The 17,818-nt window shown below is 42.9% G+C and overlaps 1 protein-coding gene across 4 annotated transcripts in view; it reads right to left on the bottom strand.

Annotated features, from left to right (window-relative positions):
* qm (geranylgeranyl pyrophosphate synthase quemao) overlaps positions 1–17,818 on the bottom strand; it is a 54,372-nt gene that overhangs the window by 14,161 nt on the left and 22,393 nt on the right. For 3 of the 4 annotated variants that reach the window (XR_012887170.1, XM_037435902.2, XM_075878531.1), the window contains 3 exons: positions 15,327–15,387; positions 3,850–3,928; positions 3,099–3,318 (listed from right to left, as the gene is read on the bottom strand). Coding sequence is in view for 3 of the 4 variants with exons in the window: in XM_037435902.2 (XP_037291799.2) it covers positions 3,099–3,318; positions 3,850–3,928; positions 15,327–15,387 (360 nt within the window). In the remaining variant the exon portion in view is untranslated. The remainder of the gene's footprint in view (positions 1–3,098; positions 3,319–3,849; positions 3,929–15,326; positions 15,388–17,818) is intronic. The other variant, XM_037435904.2, reaches the window with a different exon arrangement.

Raw genomic sequence — 17,818 nt, 5'->3', positions numbered from 1 at the left:
CAAAAGCACTAATACTTGCTGCTTGTTGTCATGAAGCGGTTTGATAATGCAGCACATGCAGCAACACCACTAAATTAGTCGAAGACAAGAATGAATAACCACCTCTCCGCAACTACTTGGAGCTCACCATCTTGATGGTGAACACCCTGTCTGATCTATGAATTACAGTAAGTACATGTATAATCTTGCCCAGGCAGCTACCCTCACACATACCAGTATGGCTTGGTTAAATATTGAGTTAGGGAAAGGAAAAATATATATACTGACCCATATTGTGGTTTGACAAACTTGAATAAACAGGTTACTTCCCAAAAAGGTACTTGCACTCCTGCATGCAGCTATACAAAACTATTTACTAGTTGTCATCTTTCAATCTAGATAGCAACTAGTAAACCCTAGAGTTACTGTGTATGCTCCCTATGGGAGCAGAGTAGCGCATAGGTCCGCCATTAAGTTCCACGGCTGTGCAGTGAAGCGGCTCGTCGCACAAGCAGGAGATGGTCTGGTGCGGGTGGCGTGCCGCAGACTTATTCGAACGCGCTGAACACGATTGCACGGTTGCAGTGAGGCGGTATGTTTCTATAGGTAGCGAAAATGGTTGAGGCCTGTGTGCTTAGATTTAGGTGCATGTTGATGAACCCCAGATGGTTGAAATTTCCGGAGCCCTACACTACGGCGCCTTTCTTTAAAATATGGTGGTTTCGGGAAGTTAAACTCAACAAATAACAGAGTGAGGTGAAAAAAATTAAAAAACATAACTAATTCGTGATAACGCCGCAGTGCGGTTCTTACCCCAGACGTATAATGCGCAATGTTTCTTCAAAAACAATTTTGTGATTGCCTGGTTCCTTTTAAGACCGCTAGATGGTGCCACCTATCCAGTCTGTCAGGGGCACACACGTTTGCGGCTTCCACGTTCTAGCCATTTTAGCTTTCGTAATCTGGCTGAAACAATGTAATCTCTATTGGCGTTCGCACTTCGGCTTGTTTTGACATGATGCCTGAAGTCTCCGCGATGCGGATATTGCGAATTTCTACGAACAAAGATAGATTTGTGAAACAGCGCCGTAAACGTAAAGCCTACCCAGCGGGTAATTTATGTTACATAATGTTTTATGTTCTGTAAAGACCTGCGCATGCGCAGATTCTATGTTACCGGATCTGCGCATACGCAGATCCGGTAACATGGTAACGCAAATCGTACACCTACTAAGTAAAACCCCAAATGGCAGTCACGATGAGGCTGAAGTCTGTGCGGGCAGAGAACGCAGGGGCGCCGCGCCGTGCAAGTGAAGTTGACTTCGCCGCATGAAATGGAACATTTGACATCACTTTGCACCACGTGACAGCGCTCGCCAAATAGCGCCATGAGCAACGGAAGAAAAAGGTATGCACAACTCTGTATATGCTACCTAAAGGTAGCATATACAGTATCTCTCGTAAACCCTTCCCACTAACCCCTATATCAGGGGTCTCAAGCTCACCTCAACTAGTGGGCCACAGTCAAGAAACTTAGTTCCACAAGGGACGGGACAATGAAGCAGGTTGGAGAGGATGGGGGGGGGGGGGGGGAGATTTCCATTGTCACCTCGTGTAGCAAATCGAAAAAACACCTTTCCTGTATCTCATATATGGGTCATGTCTGAGAAGGATGTGACGCAGAGTTCGCAGAAAGATATTGATACCCTTCTCAACAACGAGTAAAACCAGATGCCAATTTTGCAACATATATAGTTTTTGTTCCACAGCGATGTTTTAACACATGGTGGTTGTATGAGGAGCCTCACGAAAAAATATGCTTGAGAATAGATTCACCTCTGCAGCTTTCTCGAACAAAGAGTTATTAATTGCAATAGGAGAGAAAGTAATGTGGGTGCCATTTAGCAAAGTCACAAAACTTGCGATTAGACTTCCTTGTTAAAGGGACCACTAAAGGCAAATAACAATTTATGTAAGAGTGAAAGCTCAATGTATTATGTTTAAAAAGGCAATATTATAACAGCAGTGACCTACTTATCGAGAAATTAGGCTAAATGAAATGTACCACATGATGGGCCCCATGACCGGGCTATTTTGGAAATTATCCCGATGATGGACAAGCAGCCAACTACAATTAATCACTTATAATCAAAATTGCTCCAATAAAAAAACCTTCCATGCTAAGAGGTGCAATCAAATGCTGCTTGTCTGTTTCTGTTTCACTTATAAAAAAAAGAACTGCCGGAAGCTACTATGAGAAATGGCACGGGTGCTTCAAATGTTCCATTTTCACCTAGTTAAACTGGACAGGTGATTCTACCTAATGGGGCTTTGTTGAACCAAGCATGCCCACCATCTCGGAAGCCATGGCAGAAAATTGTTCAATGGCTGTTGTTGCGGCTGTGACTCCCGCTACTTTCGCACTGCTGCTACTAGTGTTGGCGGCCGCACAGTAGAGCCATAGAACATTGAGTACGGCAACGGTGACGCGAGATGGCCACTTTCAGGCAAGGGACTTGAAGTGGAGTAACTCGACGCGGGCCACTAAAACGCGATATTATTTCAAAATAAGCACTTCCTTGGCACACAAGTAGCCCTATGAGGTTTCTGGACAACTACTTCAGCAATCAACATCGACTTAATGTTTGACTTTAGTGTCCCTTTAAGTCAAGTCCTCATGAAGTGGCAGGCCACATGTTTGAGACCCCTGCTCTACATGAAGAGAAAATTGTCAGTAATCCCTTGTACCTTACTTAATAACTGGATGTTTGTCATCATTACTTGCAGGTGTTTCATGTATTGTGAACTGCAATATACTTGTTTTCCATTCTTGGTTCCTTCCCTCTTGCTATGGCTAATGATATGACTGAACTACAAAGCAACCAAAAGTTGCCACATGACAGCTATAGTCCCTCTCATTCTCTTTATGCAAAGGAGGGAGGCCTCAATATAGCTAAGTGCCTAGCAACATTGGGCTGACACAGTAAGTAACAAAGTCTTTTAAAAAACAACCTGGGCTCTCACACTTGAATGTCTCAAAAGTGGTACAACTTTTTTTCTTATTGATTGATTTCTTCCTCTGTTAAAAGCTTGGCTAATGTTACTGACGAGATTAGTACCATCGCTTCCTGCTCTCCTTGATATATGTTTTTCTGGTGATGCTGCTACTTGTGTAGCTATGGACCAACTTGCCAAACAACAATGGCCCAACGTTTCCTCTGGCGGAGCAAGGATACTCATCATCCGAGGGTCTTCTGGGTGCTTCTGGATAGCATGTATAATGGGAAATGAAAACTTTCCCTCCGTGAGATCCTCTGCAAAGCTCTTGTTATCTGTATACTGAAAGAAAGGCAAAATTATCGTTTCTTGGCACTGCAACACACACATTTTTCTGAACAGGCAAGACCAGGTCAAAGGAAGCTAACGAACCAAATCATGCCAAACAAGCTGCAATATTAATGCTAATTTATGGGATTTTATATGCCCAAACCATATGATTATTAGGCACACCGTAGCAGAGGGCAACGGAAATTTTGACCATCTGGTGTTCTTTAAAATGCATTAACATTGCACGGTAACCAGGCCTCTATAATTTCACCTCCATCAAAATGCGGCCGCCATGGCTGGGATCGAACCCACTATTTTCTGGTCAACAGCTGAGCACCGTGAACACTGTACTACTGAAGCGGAGTAACAAGCTGCAAGGCATATGTGCTTCGTTTACTGCTTCATTCACTGCAACCTTCTACAGCGATGGAAAGGTGCAAAAAGCCTGCCAATGTGCAAAGTTAAACAAGTTATGTATGCACAGTAATAAATTGCAACACGCTCAGACAGATAATTATTGCTTTTTAATTAAAACAACCATACCTCTTTTAGAACCAGGTTGGCATAATCATCCCTTATTTGAAAGTACAGCCCCAAGGTGCCAATCAATTCACTGAAATCACTGCAAAAGCAAGTACAGCAATGATACCAATAAGTGAATTGTATAGGGCAGCGTTAAACGAATACATGAACAAGAAAAGACACGACAAGTGCTGCACTCACAACCAAAATTTTATTGGAAAAAGCGCCTCTTATACACCCAGCATCATATCAATAAGATATTTCTCATGAGCACAGTTCATACATACTTCAGTTCTGTAATGCCACAAATAGGTTTCCTTAAGTGCTATTAAGGTACAAGGCCAAGTGATAGAAAACTTTTTTAAGAAGCAATAGTCAGTAGAAATAATTAGTCTGTAATATAAAGCATCTTTTTAAGCACATGAGACCATTATAAAGCAAGTCATATTTTATGTTTTCATTATTAAATATTTCATTAAAAGAATCCTTGCGCTTACACTCGTAACTCAAGTACCACTCGTTAAAGAATATCAATTTTTTGCGGACGCATACAAAAAGTTTTGACCTGTGCAGTGAACTAAAATAAATAAGATTTGATGGATAGTAAAAATGTAATACAGTCGAAGCTTGATACTTCGAACTTGAAGGGGTCCGAAAATTTGTTCAAATTAAATAAGTTCGAATTAATGAAAGCTAAATGAACGGAGGGCTCACCATGCAGTGGCGCATGTGCGTTGAGCTAACAAATGAGAAAGAAGCTTCAGAAGACTTACATTTATTCACAAATCACAGGACATCCGTCATTAATTGAAGTAATCGGTGATGCGCGTCTGCACACGTTTGCCTTGCAGCGAATGAATCAATTTTGCACACAGTTTGCAAAGCAAGTTAACTTTGGCTTCAGCATTCTCCTGGCAAGAGAATAACGCGCGGCTGAGTCCAGCGCGAACACTCTTTAAATATGATGGCAACGACTGCGCCTCAGCTGCTACCCTCTGCTCCGCAGCCAGAGCGTGGCCAGCGCATGACGAGAAAGAAGGATAGTCTCCACGCTGGGAGAGGAGCAGATCGGCATTTGAGAAAAAACCAGCACTCCACGGCAGCTTTTTTTTCTTGCTCTCTTCGCGCATGGCATTGAAAGAAGCGTCTCTACGTGGCAAGGACAGAAAAGAGAGAAGCGTGACACAGGCGCGTCGCATATCAGCATTTGAGGGAGAGCAAACATTCCACCGCAGCTTTTTCTTTCCTTTTTTTTCTTTTCCTTCTTCGCGCGCAGCGTTGAGGTGTCGGAGGTGCCGTCCCGGAATCGGCCGTGGTGCTCGGAGCATTTTCGGAGCGCGGTATGTTCGCTTTAACCGTCGCAAGTGCTTGCACGTTCGAATTACAGGACGTTTTCGTACATTGGAATACACATAGCTCTGATAGGACCACAGCGTGAGTTCGACTTAACCCCAAGTTCGAATTAAGCATGTTCGAATTAATGAGATTCAACTGTAATTAAATAACCATAAAAGTATGCACTAACACTAGTGGCACCTTAGTATAACAGACACCCATATTAAATCTTGTAGCACGACTTTGCTCATTGAGGTTCATTGCACGCCTCACATTGTGATAAGGAAGTTGGCAATGTTTTAATGAAAAATGTTGATTAGCGAAAGAGCTACGATTATTCGCATACAGAAAAATGTCAAAAATATAGCTTTTGAGAAAATCGACAAAAAAATTTGAAACAGGTACAGTGCTTACACAAGATACTCGAGAAGGCTAAAATTCTCAATATTGCTCGCCAGTTACAACACGGACCTTACTATTGTGTGCCTCTTCTCCAACAGCAGCTCAATTTTTTTTTTGAGCTTCTTTTACAGCAACAGTGACATGATGAGGAGCTCTCATGCTACATTACTGATCGTTTGTGAGGCACACTTTTCCAGTATAAAGGTCAGGCTTGACTACAATTTGCTTAAAAACATCAAATGTGCTTCTGTTACCATTTTTAAAATTACACACATACTTGAACAAAGTAAATTTGATAGTTTACAAGCTCGCATATGTGCCCTCGAGCGTGAAAAACACATATCTTGCGTTCCGGTTCACCTGGTCAGAAAACTGACTTATGGCTAAAAATGATCTGTTGACAGCACTTTTAGAGCATTATTAGATATTTCCTCTTGATATTTGTGCTAAATAACCAACAAAACACTATGTATCAAGCTAATCCTATGATTGACACCCAATTGGCCCTTTAAGTTTCGTTTTCATAGGTGATGGGTGGCCGAACATTTTTGCTTGTACCTTTGGAAAAAAAACTACGCGGACGGAAGGCTTATGCAGCAAAGTGACGGGCAATACATTGGGCATTTAACATAACCAAAAACCAGAAAACGATATATTGAGAAAAAAACTTGCTTTTTCCACTTGGCCTCACACCTTAAAGGGACCCTGAAACAGTTTTCTGAAGTTTTGTCAGTGTTTAGGCTACAGCATCATCAAAAAATGCAACTTAATTCTTTGAGCAATAATAATAAATTCTGTTTAGCTTACTAGTGCATTTAGATCGACATTACATGAGTGACACATATTTCTGGACAGGTATTCAAAGATTAGAAATAAAGATGGCTAAAATAATTGTTTACATCATCAAAAAACACCTAGCAAAACATAGAACGTGAGTCAACAGGTTTACGGTGACGAAGTATTGAACTACACCAAGGGCTTGAGAAGGGATTATGTAGACTCAATTCAAGACATCCTCAGTGCCAGTAACCCACCAATGCCACATATACTACGGCAAATATGGAATTCAAGAGACAGTTACTGTATAAAAATTTCCCCATTACCTTGTCCATGCTCTCATAACACTAGAAACGCAACTGAAGCTATATTTGTTTGCAATATGGCTCAACATCCAGCTCTGCACCATGTTAGAAAGTTGGAAAAATTTGCTGTAGTGCCATTTGTGAGGTGCAGCATAAGGGGCCTCGAATCCCTGCCTTGTTCAGAAAGTTAGTGTGGGCTAATCTCCTCACTTTCTAAGCCTAAGACATGCTCACGTTGTCAATACATTCATCTAAAAAGTATGACCGTACATTTCAAGTGCACTAAGCTTTCTTTTTTATCACAAATATGATGAGATCAAAAATTTTTATGACAGAAGAAACATTATCATAATCCAATATTCATTAAATGCAAAAGCAAACTACGTAAGTGTGGCCATGCCAGAAGCCCAGAAATACTTGTACCATTCTGAAGTTGACATAGAATACGTCGCTAGCTGATTGTGCTATTCAAAAACGTTCATTTCGACCGTGGCATTTGTTCTTCATATGTCAATATCTGCGGTGCTTGCACCTGAAGTTGACATTACTCTTTGCGAAGCAGCAGTAGTTCTGACCAGCATTTCACGCAAATTAGCCTTTACGGCTACATAATCCTCAGTGACTGCTCAGAAGAAATCTGTGCATAAAAAAGGATTTGAGTAAACGGACATCTCAGCATTTCTGTAACCACTGTGTGTGCAGCCTCATGACTTCGTTTAATTTTCTGAATACATTGAGCGATTGTTTATGACAGAGCGATGCATGTGAAGTCTTCTGTTAGAGAAAGTGCCATTTTGTCAAATCACCTATATGATCTGCAAAGGCAGACGCAACTTTCATGGCAACCCACAACGCAGTTGGTGAATTGAAAACATCCGAATACTAATAGGAATACTTCGGCACAAATGTTTTAACCCCAATATCTATGCCTAGTTGTACTGAAGTTAGAATCACTTGGAATATTCTCATAGCACTCATTTTTTGGAGTACACAGTGAAAACAACAAACGTATCCCGTTAAGACAGAAGTTTGCCTATTATCAAAACTTCCTACAGCTTAAATAACTTTCGCTGTAGTTATGGAGCTTTACAACTGATACCTTGAAAGATTTACATCTCGAAATTAAGCAGTAATCGCCACCGTATTGCTGAAGAGCGGGCACACAATGGGTAGCGGAAATAGTGAAAAATGGCAAAAGAGCAGGCGTGTCCTTGCCGTGTCGTCACATCGCCGCGTCAGCAGTGACGCCAGTGTTTGTTCTTGACGTAAAGTTTCCTAAAGTTAACTAGAGATGACTCTGGCGCTGTGATTGTATAGTGACCATGTGAATTATGGGTATGACATGGCTTTGCCTAGTCTTCGTGCTTGCGGGTGGCAAATCACACTTGGGGCTTCATTTATTGCTGTGTTTTGGTTTTGTTTGGAATGAAAAAACAAACCGTTCTGAACTTCGTGAGCTCACTTGAAATAGTGATCCTAAAAGGTGAAAGTGTTGAAGCATATCTGCCAAACATTTGTCGATTATTGTTTCATGACAAAGCAGCTTCATGCCACGCAATGCCAGGAGGAACGTAAAGTACGAAGACTAGGCAAATCCATGGGCAACCCATAATTCCCATGCTCGCTGAAGCGCCATGTGTTGAAGCTTTCATAGACACTATCTCCAGAGGTCACTCTAGTGCATATTTAGGATAGGAAACTACGGTTCTTGGGACTAATAGTGCACACAGTTCAGTTTACACTACTCCAATAAGGCAGCACCGCTCATGTCTGTGGCGATGACTGAACAGAGCGCACTATACCATTGCTAATGCTTGCAGCTGGTCAGGTTTCATTTGATGCCAATGGGAGATATAAAACACAAGAGTGATTTCATAAGACAACTGTAGCATAAAGCCGAAAAAATCTAATACTATAAGGAGGGAGAATTAATTTTTAGGAATTATAGCAAGCAACATTTCCATTTAGTATGTCAGATTTAAAGAACTGTCGATAATCTTTAAAAAGAAAGGTATAAGGCTTACGAATTTCCTAATTTGTCACCAAAAACATATCGTCATTTCATGAACTAATGTTGCTTAATGAAGCAGACAAAAAAAGAGGTAAGCTTACACGAAACTGTTAAATTAGTGATGATTTTCTCACAGTGCTGTTTATGTAAATTAGTGATATAGAGTGAATTTTCATCAATTTTATCTACTAGCTTACATAATTGTGACAGGGTTTCTTAGTGACAAGTTAAAAGTTGTGAACTTTATACTGTTTTCTTTTTTTCCTAGATTTTCAGTTTCAAAAGTTTTTGTAAAAAATTATTGACCTAAATGAAAATTCTGCTTCTTACTCTCATTGCATGTTAACTTCTTTTATTAAATCCAATAAAATTCATTCAGCGAGGCACAGTGGTTCCCAAGAAAAAAATTTAGGAGCCGCTCCGCTGGGTGAAGGTGGATGACCAGCGAAGCTGTGTGGCACACTGCTTAGAAACAACATAGGAGGGGCCAGTTTGGTAAGAAAGGCCAAGCTGTGAACGTGCCCATCAACATTCAAACCACTGTGCAGAGTCTGTTGCGACGCAATGATGACACTGACGTTGAGGTTCTGGGTCGGCTTCAACACAACACACTATGCAAAAATGCCAGCTTACAAAGACCAAAGTTTCTTAAAGGCCAACTCCGGAGATTTTTCGTCGCCAAGGGATTTCAATGAAGTTCACTTGGTGCATTCGTTTGCACATTCACCCCAGTTATGCCACATTACAGACCCAAGAGTTTCACAGATTGTTTTCAAATTAATTTTATAGATTGCAAAAGAGTTTCACAGATTGTTTTCAAACTAATTTTATAGATTGACAAGAATTGCTAACCTAGCTTGCCAGATTTATTGGCAACATTGTGTGATGTCAAGCTCTGCAAGGCGACGGAAGTGATGGAATTTAGGTGCCACTACAGTGTCTGCTGTGGATCGTGTGTGTTTTGCCAGCACATCCTTTTTTGAACTTGCAATTTTGTTTTTCTTATGGGTGGGTGTACGATGGGTGGCAAGTGGCATTGCATTGTGGGCGGCGGCATACGATAACAATCACTAAAAACTCGCAGCTGTCGACTACACTTCGCCTTGATCGTAGGGTGTTTTAGTTAGCGCCGCCGGCTTACCGCACAAAAAGTCCGGTTAATATTGTGCCTGTTAAATTATGCGCATACAGGAAATTTCAACGTACTTAAACACTTTCCGTAATAAAGTCTGAATACAGTGTGACTGTCTCTACGGCTGTATGGTAAGCTGCACATCATGAGAAAGCCACAGTTGAACCCCTCTATAAAAGACATGCACCAGGGAGCAATTCTTGTCTTTTATATGAAGTGTCTCTTATAAGAAGGATGCCACATTATGGCTTTTCTTATCAACACCTATTTCAATGTTGGCACACTGGTATCTCTCATACCCATTTGTCTCTTACATCAGTGTCTCATTTAAAGGAATTCAACTAACTTGGCTGATATTGTGAATACGCCGTCTATCATGCGTTCGAAGGTGGCGGGCGCATTACAGAGTCCAAAAGGCATCACATTGAACTCGTACAACCCATCTGGCGTTGAAAAGGCGGTCTTCTCTTTATCAGACTCCGACATTGGTATCTGCCAGTAGCCTGACCTAAGGTCGAGGCTGGAAAAATACTCTGCGCCCTGTAATGAATCCAGTGCATCGTCGATCCGAGGGAGGGGATAAACATCCTTGCGCGTTATTTTGTTTAGCGCATGGTAATCGACGCAGAAACGCACTGTCCCATCTTTCTTTTGAACGAGAACAACTGGGGATGACCAGGGACTCGAGGAAGGGCGTATGATGTTGCGTCGTAGCATGTCTGAGACGTTTTCCTCGATGATCTTGCGTTCTGCCTGAGACACGCGATATGGACGCCGATGTACAATACGAGAGCCGTCAGTCTGGATGCTGTGAGTAGCGGTGGTAGTCATGCTTAGGGCGGGCGAGTTGACGTCAAATAGAGAACGGTGTCTATTTAACAGGGCGAGCAAATCTTCAGTTTGATCAGGTGTTAAGTCATTGCTTATTGTCGCCGACACAGGTGTGGCAGAGGCATTGAATGGCAATGATTGCGACTTCGGAACATCGTTGTGGTTGTTGTTCGGAAAAGTAACAATCGCAACAGGCTCACTGTCGACCGCGCAAGATACTGTTGAGCCACAGGGGAGCAGTACACTCTCGGGCGTTTGATTTATGGCGGTTAGGTACGTACACCCATCGAAGAAGCGAATAAGCCCCGGTGTGATCACAATGCCCCTACGTAGGGTATGACCATAAGGGAGAATTAGTACGTCGCCATCCACAATGTCGGTGCAATTAACACTTATAATTTCTTCGATGTATGGCCGAAGTACATAATCTGACTTGGTGACAAGGCGGATGCGTCCATCTTGTTCAAGCGGAGAAGAGTCAGTGGCGTTTAGATGCAGGAGGCGCTGATGACATGATATGAAAGCGGACGCAGAAGACAAGAAATCCCGCCCAAGAATGAGAGCGTGGGTGCACTCACGAAATACCGCGAAAACAATGTGATGACGAATGCCTTCTATGCAGACACGAACGGTACACTGTGCAAGTGGACGAATGAGAGCGTTGGTTGCCGCACGTAGAGGTGGGCCGCCATAAGGTGTGGTGACTTTTCGAAGGCGGGAACAAAAATCAGCACGAATAATCGAAACGGCAGCGCCAGTGTCTACAAGAGCCTCAACACGTACACCTTCTACAAACACTACTATCAAATTCGATGGCCGCTCTGGAGGAATTGTTAGCTGTCCAAGGGATGCAGTTTCCCCTCCTAAAACTGCATTGGGGAGTTTTCCGCGTGGGCGTTCGTGGAATGGGAGGCGGGCCGTAGAGGCGACACTGAACGGCGACCTGGCGAAGGCGACCTGCGGCGAGAAGTACGGGAATTCCCAGGCATGTCCGTGTGGTAAGTAGGTGACGGTGAACGGTAATAGGACGATCGGGAGGGTGGCCGTAAGTAGTTCATGGTCGGACGGAAGCTTCGATGTTCTTCGGGAGCGTAGCCGCGTTGCTCGTCTTGTTGGCGCCTTCGACAAAACCGAGCGATATGTCCTCGATAGCCGCAGTAGTAACAGGTTGGTCGAGGTGGGCGCTGAGGTGCGTAGTAAGGTGGTGCACGCACTGGCGGTGATAACGAAGCCACAGGCGTATGGTCTGCTGTTGTAGGCACAGAAACGGTGGGTGCGGCAGAGAGCGCGGCAACTTCGGCGTACGTGCGCGTCTGGCGCACGCAGGGACTGTTGGAACACGTCGCACGCGATGCGGAGGCGATCTCTTGTTTAATCAGGTCTCGCAAGCTATCTTTTTCAGGAGGCAAAGTAACTTCTGCAGCACAGGAAGAGCAGCGCCCGTGCAGCTCTTCACGAACGATGTCGCGAATAAGCGCGCGCAAGTCGAGAGGTGCAGGCAAACGAACGTCGGTGGCATCGTAGCAAAGGCGAAGAGACTGAAGCTCGTCAAGTCGCTGACAGATGGTTATCACGTCCTGGGTGGTGGCAGGATTTTGCGTGGCGAGGGCGTTAAAGGCGACGGTGTTAATGCCTTTAATAATGTGGCGTATTTGGTCGTTTTGAGACATGCCGGGGTTAACTCGCTTGCACAGTGCAAGGACACCCTCAATATAAGAGGTGTAAGATTCACCCGGCAGCTGCGTGCGTTGAGCGAGTTTCTTCTTTGCTGCCTCAGTGCGAACTGCAGGGGCACCAAATACCTGACGAATTTGCTGCTCGAAAGTGTCCCAGTCGGGAAGATCCGGGTGGTGGTTCCAGAACCAAGTTTTCGCAACATCGGACAAGTAAAATGGGACGCTGCGCAACTTGTGTGGATTGTCCCACCTGTTCAAATCGCTGACGAGGTCGTAGTTCTTGATCCAGTCTTCGACATCATCGCCTCGGAGACCGGAAAACACAGGTGGATCACGCAGGCGAGTGTTGTTGGGCGGAGCGGGTGGCGGTGGCTGCAGTAAGACGGCGACGTTGGATGGGCCAGGGTTTTCTTGGGCCGCCATGGCAGGGGGTTGTATGCGACGACCCGAGCGGAGCTCCAGCGAGAACGGGCGAGAGGACTTGAGGGAACGAAAAGCACAGTCCACCACTTGTGAGGAACCGGTTTATTCGGCCAGGCTCGAGCTCAATCACGCTGGTGATGATATTCTTAGATGAAGAAGATGTACAGGTGATGATGATTACAAAGAGAATAAAGAGTCATTCGCTTGTTGCGCTCACAATATTAATAATTATATAATTGAAGTCATACTGTAATTGACAAACTTATGCCCTCTTTCCACGACAATATTCAAGTCCTAGTTTGAGGCTGAACTTCTTGACACGAGCTTAATCATACATTTTAGCCCATCGCCCCAGCCACAGACTTGAATGGCCTGGACAAGTGGTACTAAACGTCGATGTTATGCGCAATAAGGCAAGCAAGGAAAATATGTTCTACTTAATCAAAGAAAAACAGCGATGCTTGTTGACCTTTAAATGCATCCAAATTGCAGCTGTCATTGTCTGACAGCTTTGGAGAGCTTGTGCACATAAAATAATTAGTCACAGACATAGCGCAGCATGGTCACCTATCCTTGGAGCCTCTGCTCTTCCCGGCTTTAAGAGTTTTCCAACTCTGTGCTGGCAGGACCGGCATGCCTTTCAACATTTCCGGTTCTTACCAAATAGTACGTCATGTGTAGACTGTACACTCGTTTGGGTTTCAGTTTCGGTATTATGCCTTTTTGCTTATTAAAATTATTCTTGAAGTGGCTGAGCATTTTCAGCTATCGGGAATTTGACAAGAGTGTCTCGGGAGTATAAAAGCATGATTACTCTTATATTGTGAAAAAATTGCTGGAGTTGGTTTTTAAAGGCCAACTAAAGCAGTAATGCTTCAATGACGCTTCAATGCTTCCGAGATGCTCCTGTTACAGGTGTGATAGTATACACACTCGAGAAATTGGACAATAATTTTCAGTAAGGAAAAAACGCAGCACAGAAACCGAAACCCAATAGAGCAATTGTTTTTTTGCATCACGTAAAAGTAGTAAAAACCAAAAATCATGCAAAGCATGCAGGTTCCACCAGCAGGGAGTATGAGAGCTGCAAAAGCAGCAAAGAGCTGACTCTCGGCGGAAAGCTCTCTCTTAGCGCTGCAACAGCAGTACCACATCTGCGACTGCCTGTGCCACGTGCACAAGCTCTTTTGAGCTCTCAATGACAGCTGCAGTTAGAATGCATCTGGAGGCCAACTAGAATTGCTCTTCCTTTACAACAAAGTAGGACACACGTGCTTAGGTATGTGCTCTCCTGGTTGGGCATTTCCCAGCTAGATGGCATCATCTGTCCAGGCGGTCAAGTTTGTGGCTGTTGCGATTGTGTAAAATGTCGACTCTTAGGAAGTTTGCAAACTAAAGCTGTTAAAGATAGCTCCGAGAAGAATGCATAAGTTTGTAGATAACGGCGTTTGACATCACGACAGTAGGGTCAGCGAAATTTAGTATAAGCCATGTACGAGCCATCTTGCACACAACACATAATAATAAAGATTGACCCAGTCATGGAGGATGGAAAGTGTTTCCGTAAAGCAATGTTCGTACATGTACACTCTTCAGCCAGTTTGGCATTATTGTACTTTACAAGTGGCAAACCGGCATTGCCAGCTAAGACACTCTACTATGAAGACACAGGATAATTGTTGACTGTGAGTGTTTCGTGACTGTTAAGGATAACTGTGTGGAGCCCACAGCATGACACCATTTACCACCCATTGCACGCATGCCCTCAAAGAACTGAAATTCGCTTGCCCAACGAATGATGTGTTTACCAAACATACGATTGTTGCCTAGTGTACAGCATATGCTTTATTGGCACCTTGATTCCGTCACTTCTGTTGTTTTGCCCTGAATGATGTCACACAATACTGCCGACAGTTGTGAGAGTCTGGGCAATCAATAAATTTCATTAATACAGAATCTTCTAATCTCTCCAGCCAGTAATTTGGCAAAAATGACAGCAATGTTCAATGGAATGTACCCAGAAAATTTGAGATCCACTGACCTCAAAAAAAAATCGCTGGAGTTGCCTTGACCTCAGAACACAAATGCAACACTGAGAGGACGTCCTTCCAAGGCCAGTATAATGAATGCAAATATGAAGGCCCTAGGTAGTTCTTGTTATTTTTGCTGTTGAGCCAAGACAGCTGTTTGCACTGCTGACATTACCAGTGTTGCTTATTGTTTGCATTCTTAGAGTCCTAACCAAAGTGGCAGAAAATAAAAGGAATTCATATGGGTTAGCTATATTCGAATTTTGCGAAGATGGGTGTGTAGTTTAACAGTAAGCACACTCGCCTTCGGAGAGTTGGGGCCTCGGTTCAAATGCCAGCATTGGCAACAATCTTTTTTTATTCTATTCTAATGAATTAGTTCCTTCTAGCACTTCATAGAGGGTGCCAGGTGTTCGACTTTAATGCTTCAATACAAGCAATTCTTCCATTGCTGCCTGGAGGGCACTAGGGCTTTCTATACATAAACAGACAAATCCCTTAGGCATATACAACTTCACTGTAAAACAACTTAAACGCCCACCTCATCATTGGGCAAACAACTAGGCTATGTCTTACCTCTTGTTTTCACTAAAAAGTTGCATAAGCCGCACAGCCAGTCCAAAAAGGCCACCAGTTTCTAGAGAAAATAAGCAGAACACTGTGAATGGCCACAATAAATGCCTGCCATCAACAGATAGCTTAAGAAAAAGTCATCCCAAATGCTTCAATTTCATCCAATTATAGCACATTCTCAAGGCATCCCATAAGGTCCAAGCACACCAACTACAGTATGGTTCTGCAGATTTTGAAAAGCAGCATAACCTACTATCACAATCTGTTTCAGAAGAATATGACATCATCACAACAGGGCACAGGATATAAAAAAGATAAACTGCTGCAAAGACTTGGCACACAGTTGGGTAATTAGAGGCACGGTATACAGTCCTGTGCCCTGTTCATTTTAAGTGCTGATGCCAAAACTGAGCACCATGAGCAACGAAAGCTTAGGTTTTGAATTTCTGGCACCCCAGAGTATTCAGTCACTGTTACCGACAACAATGCAAGTATGTTTATGTGTGAAATACTGGGTGTTTCTCAATAGATGAATGAGATGGACAAAACATTTAAAATAAGACAAATTATGGTGACATTGTTGCCATAAGATTGCCTAGACCGGCAATAATGTGCATAATTAACAAAAGGATAAAAATAATTTTTTTAATTATTGATCTAACAAGGATGAAGCAAATGAGTAGTTTAAAGGTGGTGCTAAAGATATTTAGCTGAGCAAAAATATTTTTATATAAAAAGCTCCTGAAAGAGCTGTGCAGCCAACTTGAAGGCTTTCCAATTATGAAACTGACACCAAAAAGAGTGCCCACGGTACTTAAATATCATAACTAAGTCAATAAAATTTCCAATTCACATAATTATTCTAAAACTTTGTTATATTGAAACCACTCATAGGCACGCTTTGTTATAGTATTGAGGTACATAATGCATGGTGTTCTATGGGCGTAATTTTGTAAAAACTTAATGGAAGCGGTACATTGTTGTTAAACTGTATTTATAATATTAAATGCAAAGTATTTCTTAGCCAACTGCAGGCACTTTCAGCGTTCCTATCTACATAGCTCTACATTTGTGTAGCCACCTCCTACTGGGCAATTTTGTGGTCGCGTCTTTAACTTTACACGTACCGAAATCTGCATGAGAGGGCATTAGTGTATTACGAACACTATGAATAGATAATTTAATGAGTACTATGAGATACTTGTCACGTTCGTCATGAAATCTTTTTATTCAGTTATGTGTGGTACATATGCGCACCCCACGGAATGCGGGTATGAGCCAGAGGTGATTGACACTTTGTATCGAATTAGGACAGCAATGACAAAATTTCAAAAAATATTCCCGCGATTGCGTTATGGAGCTTGTGCCACAGAAAATGTGGGGCAGGCGTGGTTAGTGATGTAGATGGGGGAAAAATCAGAAGGACGGAAAGAATGAAAATCATGGTTACAGCTCAAATAAAGCCTACACATTCTGCGTGGTAGTCATGTATTCTACCATAGAGCTATGCCACTGCATAAGACAGCTTACGAGAAAGACCCTACAACATATCGCGCAACGTCAACTGTTGTTGGAGTGTTCACTATTCGGGACTCCAACTAAGCGCTCACCACCTAGCGGCCGCGCCAGGAAACGGAGCTAACAGGGCCAACCTTAAAAGGAGACATGTCACCAGGTTGCATGCATTGAGAAGCAGCTGCATAGTTCCTTTATTTTCGCCAAGCCACACATCGAGCTTAAAAGAGAAGAAAGTTATGTCCAAAGACCAATGCAGTGTGCCGTAATGAGTGGCATCACAAAGGAAACATGGCAATGCATCGTTGTATCACTTCTTGAAGGATGCAGGCGATGCACGACAGAGAACGGCACCAATCAGAAACTTATGCATTTGAAAGAAGGTGAAGGACACTACGGTAGTTAGTTCTAATCAGTTCGCTCATGACGACTTAATTCTCCTCGTGAGTACACCGTTATTTAGCATGTGTTCATTCTAATCAACATTCTGGCTTCTCTAAGCACGGAGTATACTTTCGTTTATAAAAGCACGTGATTTAGAAAATTTTTCGCTATACATGTGCGACTGTATTTCTTGCATATGCTTTTGTACAAGGCATAGTGCTATTCAATCTCAAATTAAGCTGCTGTAATGCTTTCCCCCGAAAGCTTTCGACTTCTAATGTGTGAATATGCTTGCATACAAATGCACGTGCGAGGTTTTCGCATGCATAGCGTGCATGTACGTATGTTTGTATGTATATATATTTATTTATATTTATATCATGTCCGTGCATTCGTAGCATGCGTAGTGTGCGTGCATGTATCTGTTTCGAATATCACCTATTGCCAACACAAACAAGCGAGTGTTCGGAAGCACACGACCTTATTCATTAGAAGTTAACATGAATCACGAACAAAAAGAAAGGAGCACTTCTATTACAATCAAAACAACGATTTGCCTTATCTCGAGACACACTGGCCCAGGCATAGCTCCATTC

Source organism: Rhipicephalus microplus, chromosome X (genome assembly GCF_043290135.1).
Source record: "Rhipicephalus microplus isolate Deutch F79 chromosome X, USDA_Rmic, whole genome shotgun sequence".
NCBI lineage: Eukaryota > Metazoa > Arthropoda > Arachnida > Ixodida > Ixodidae > Rhipicephalus > Rhipicephalus microplus.
This window is presented reverse-complemented; position numbering and strand designations above follow the sequence as displayed.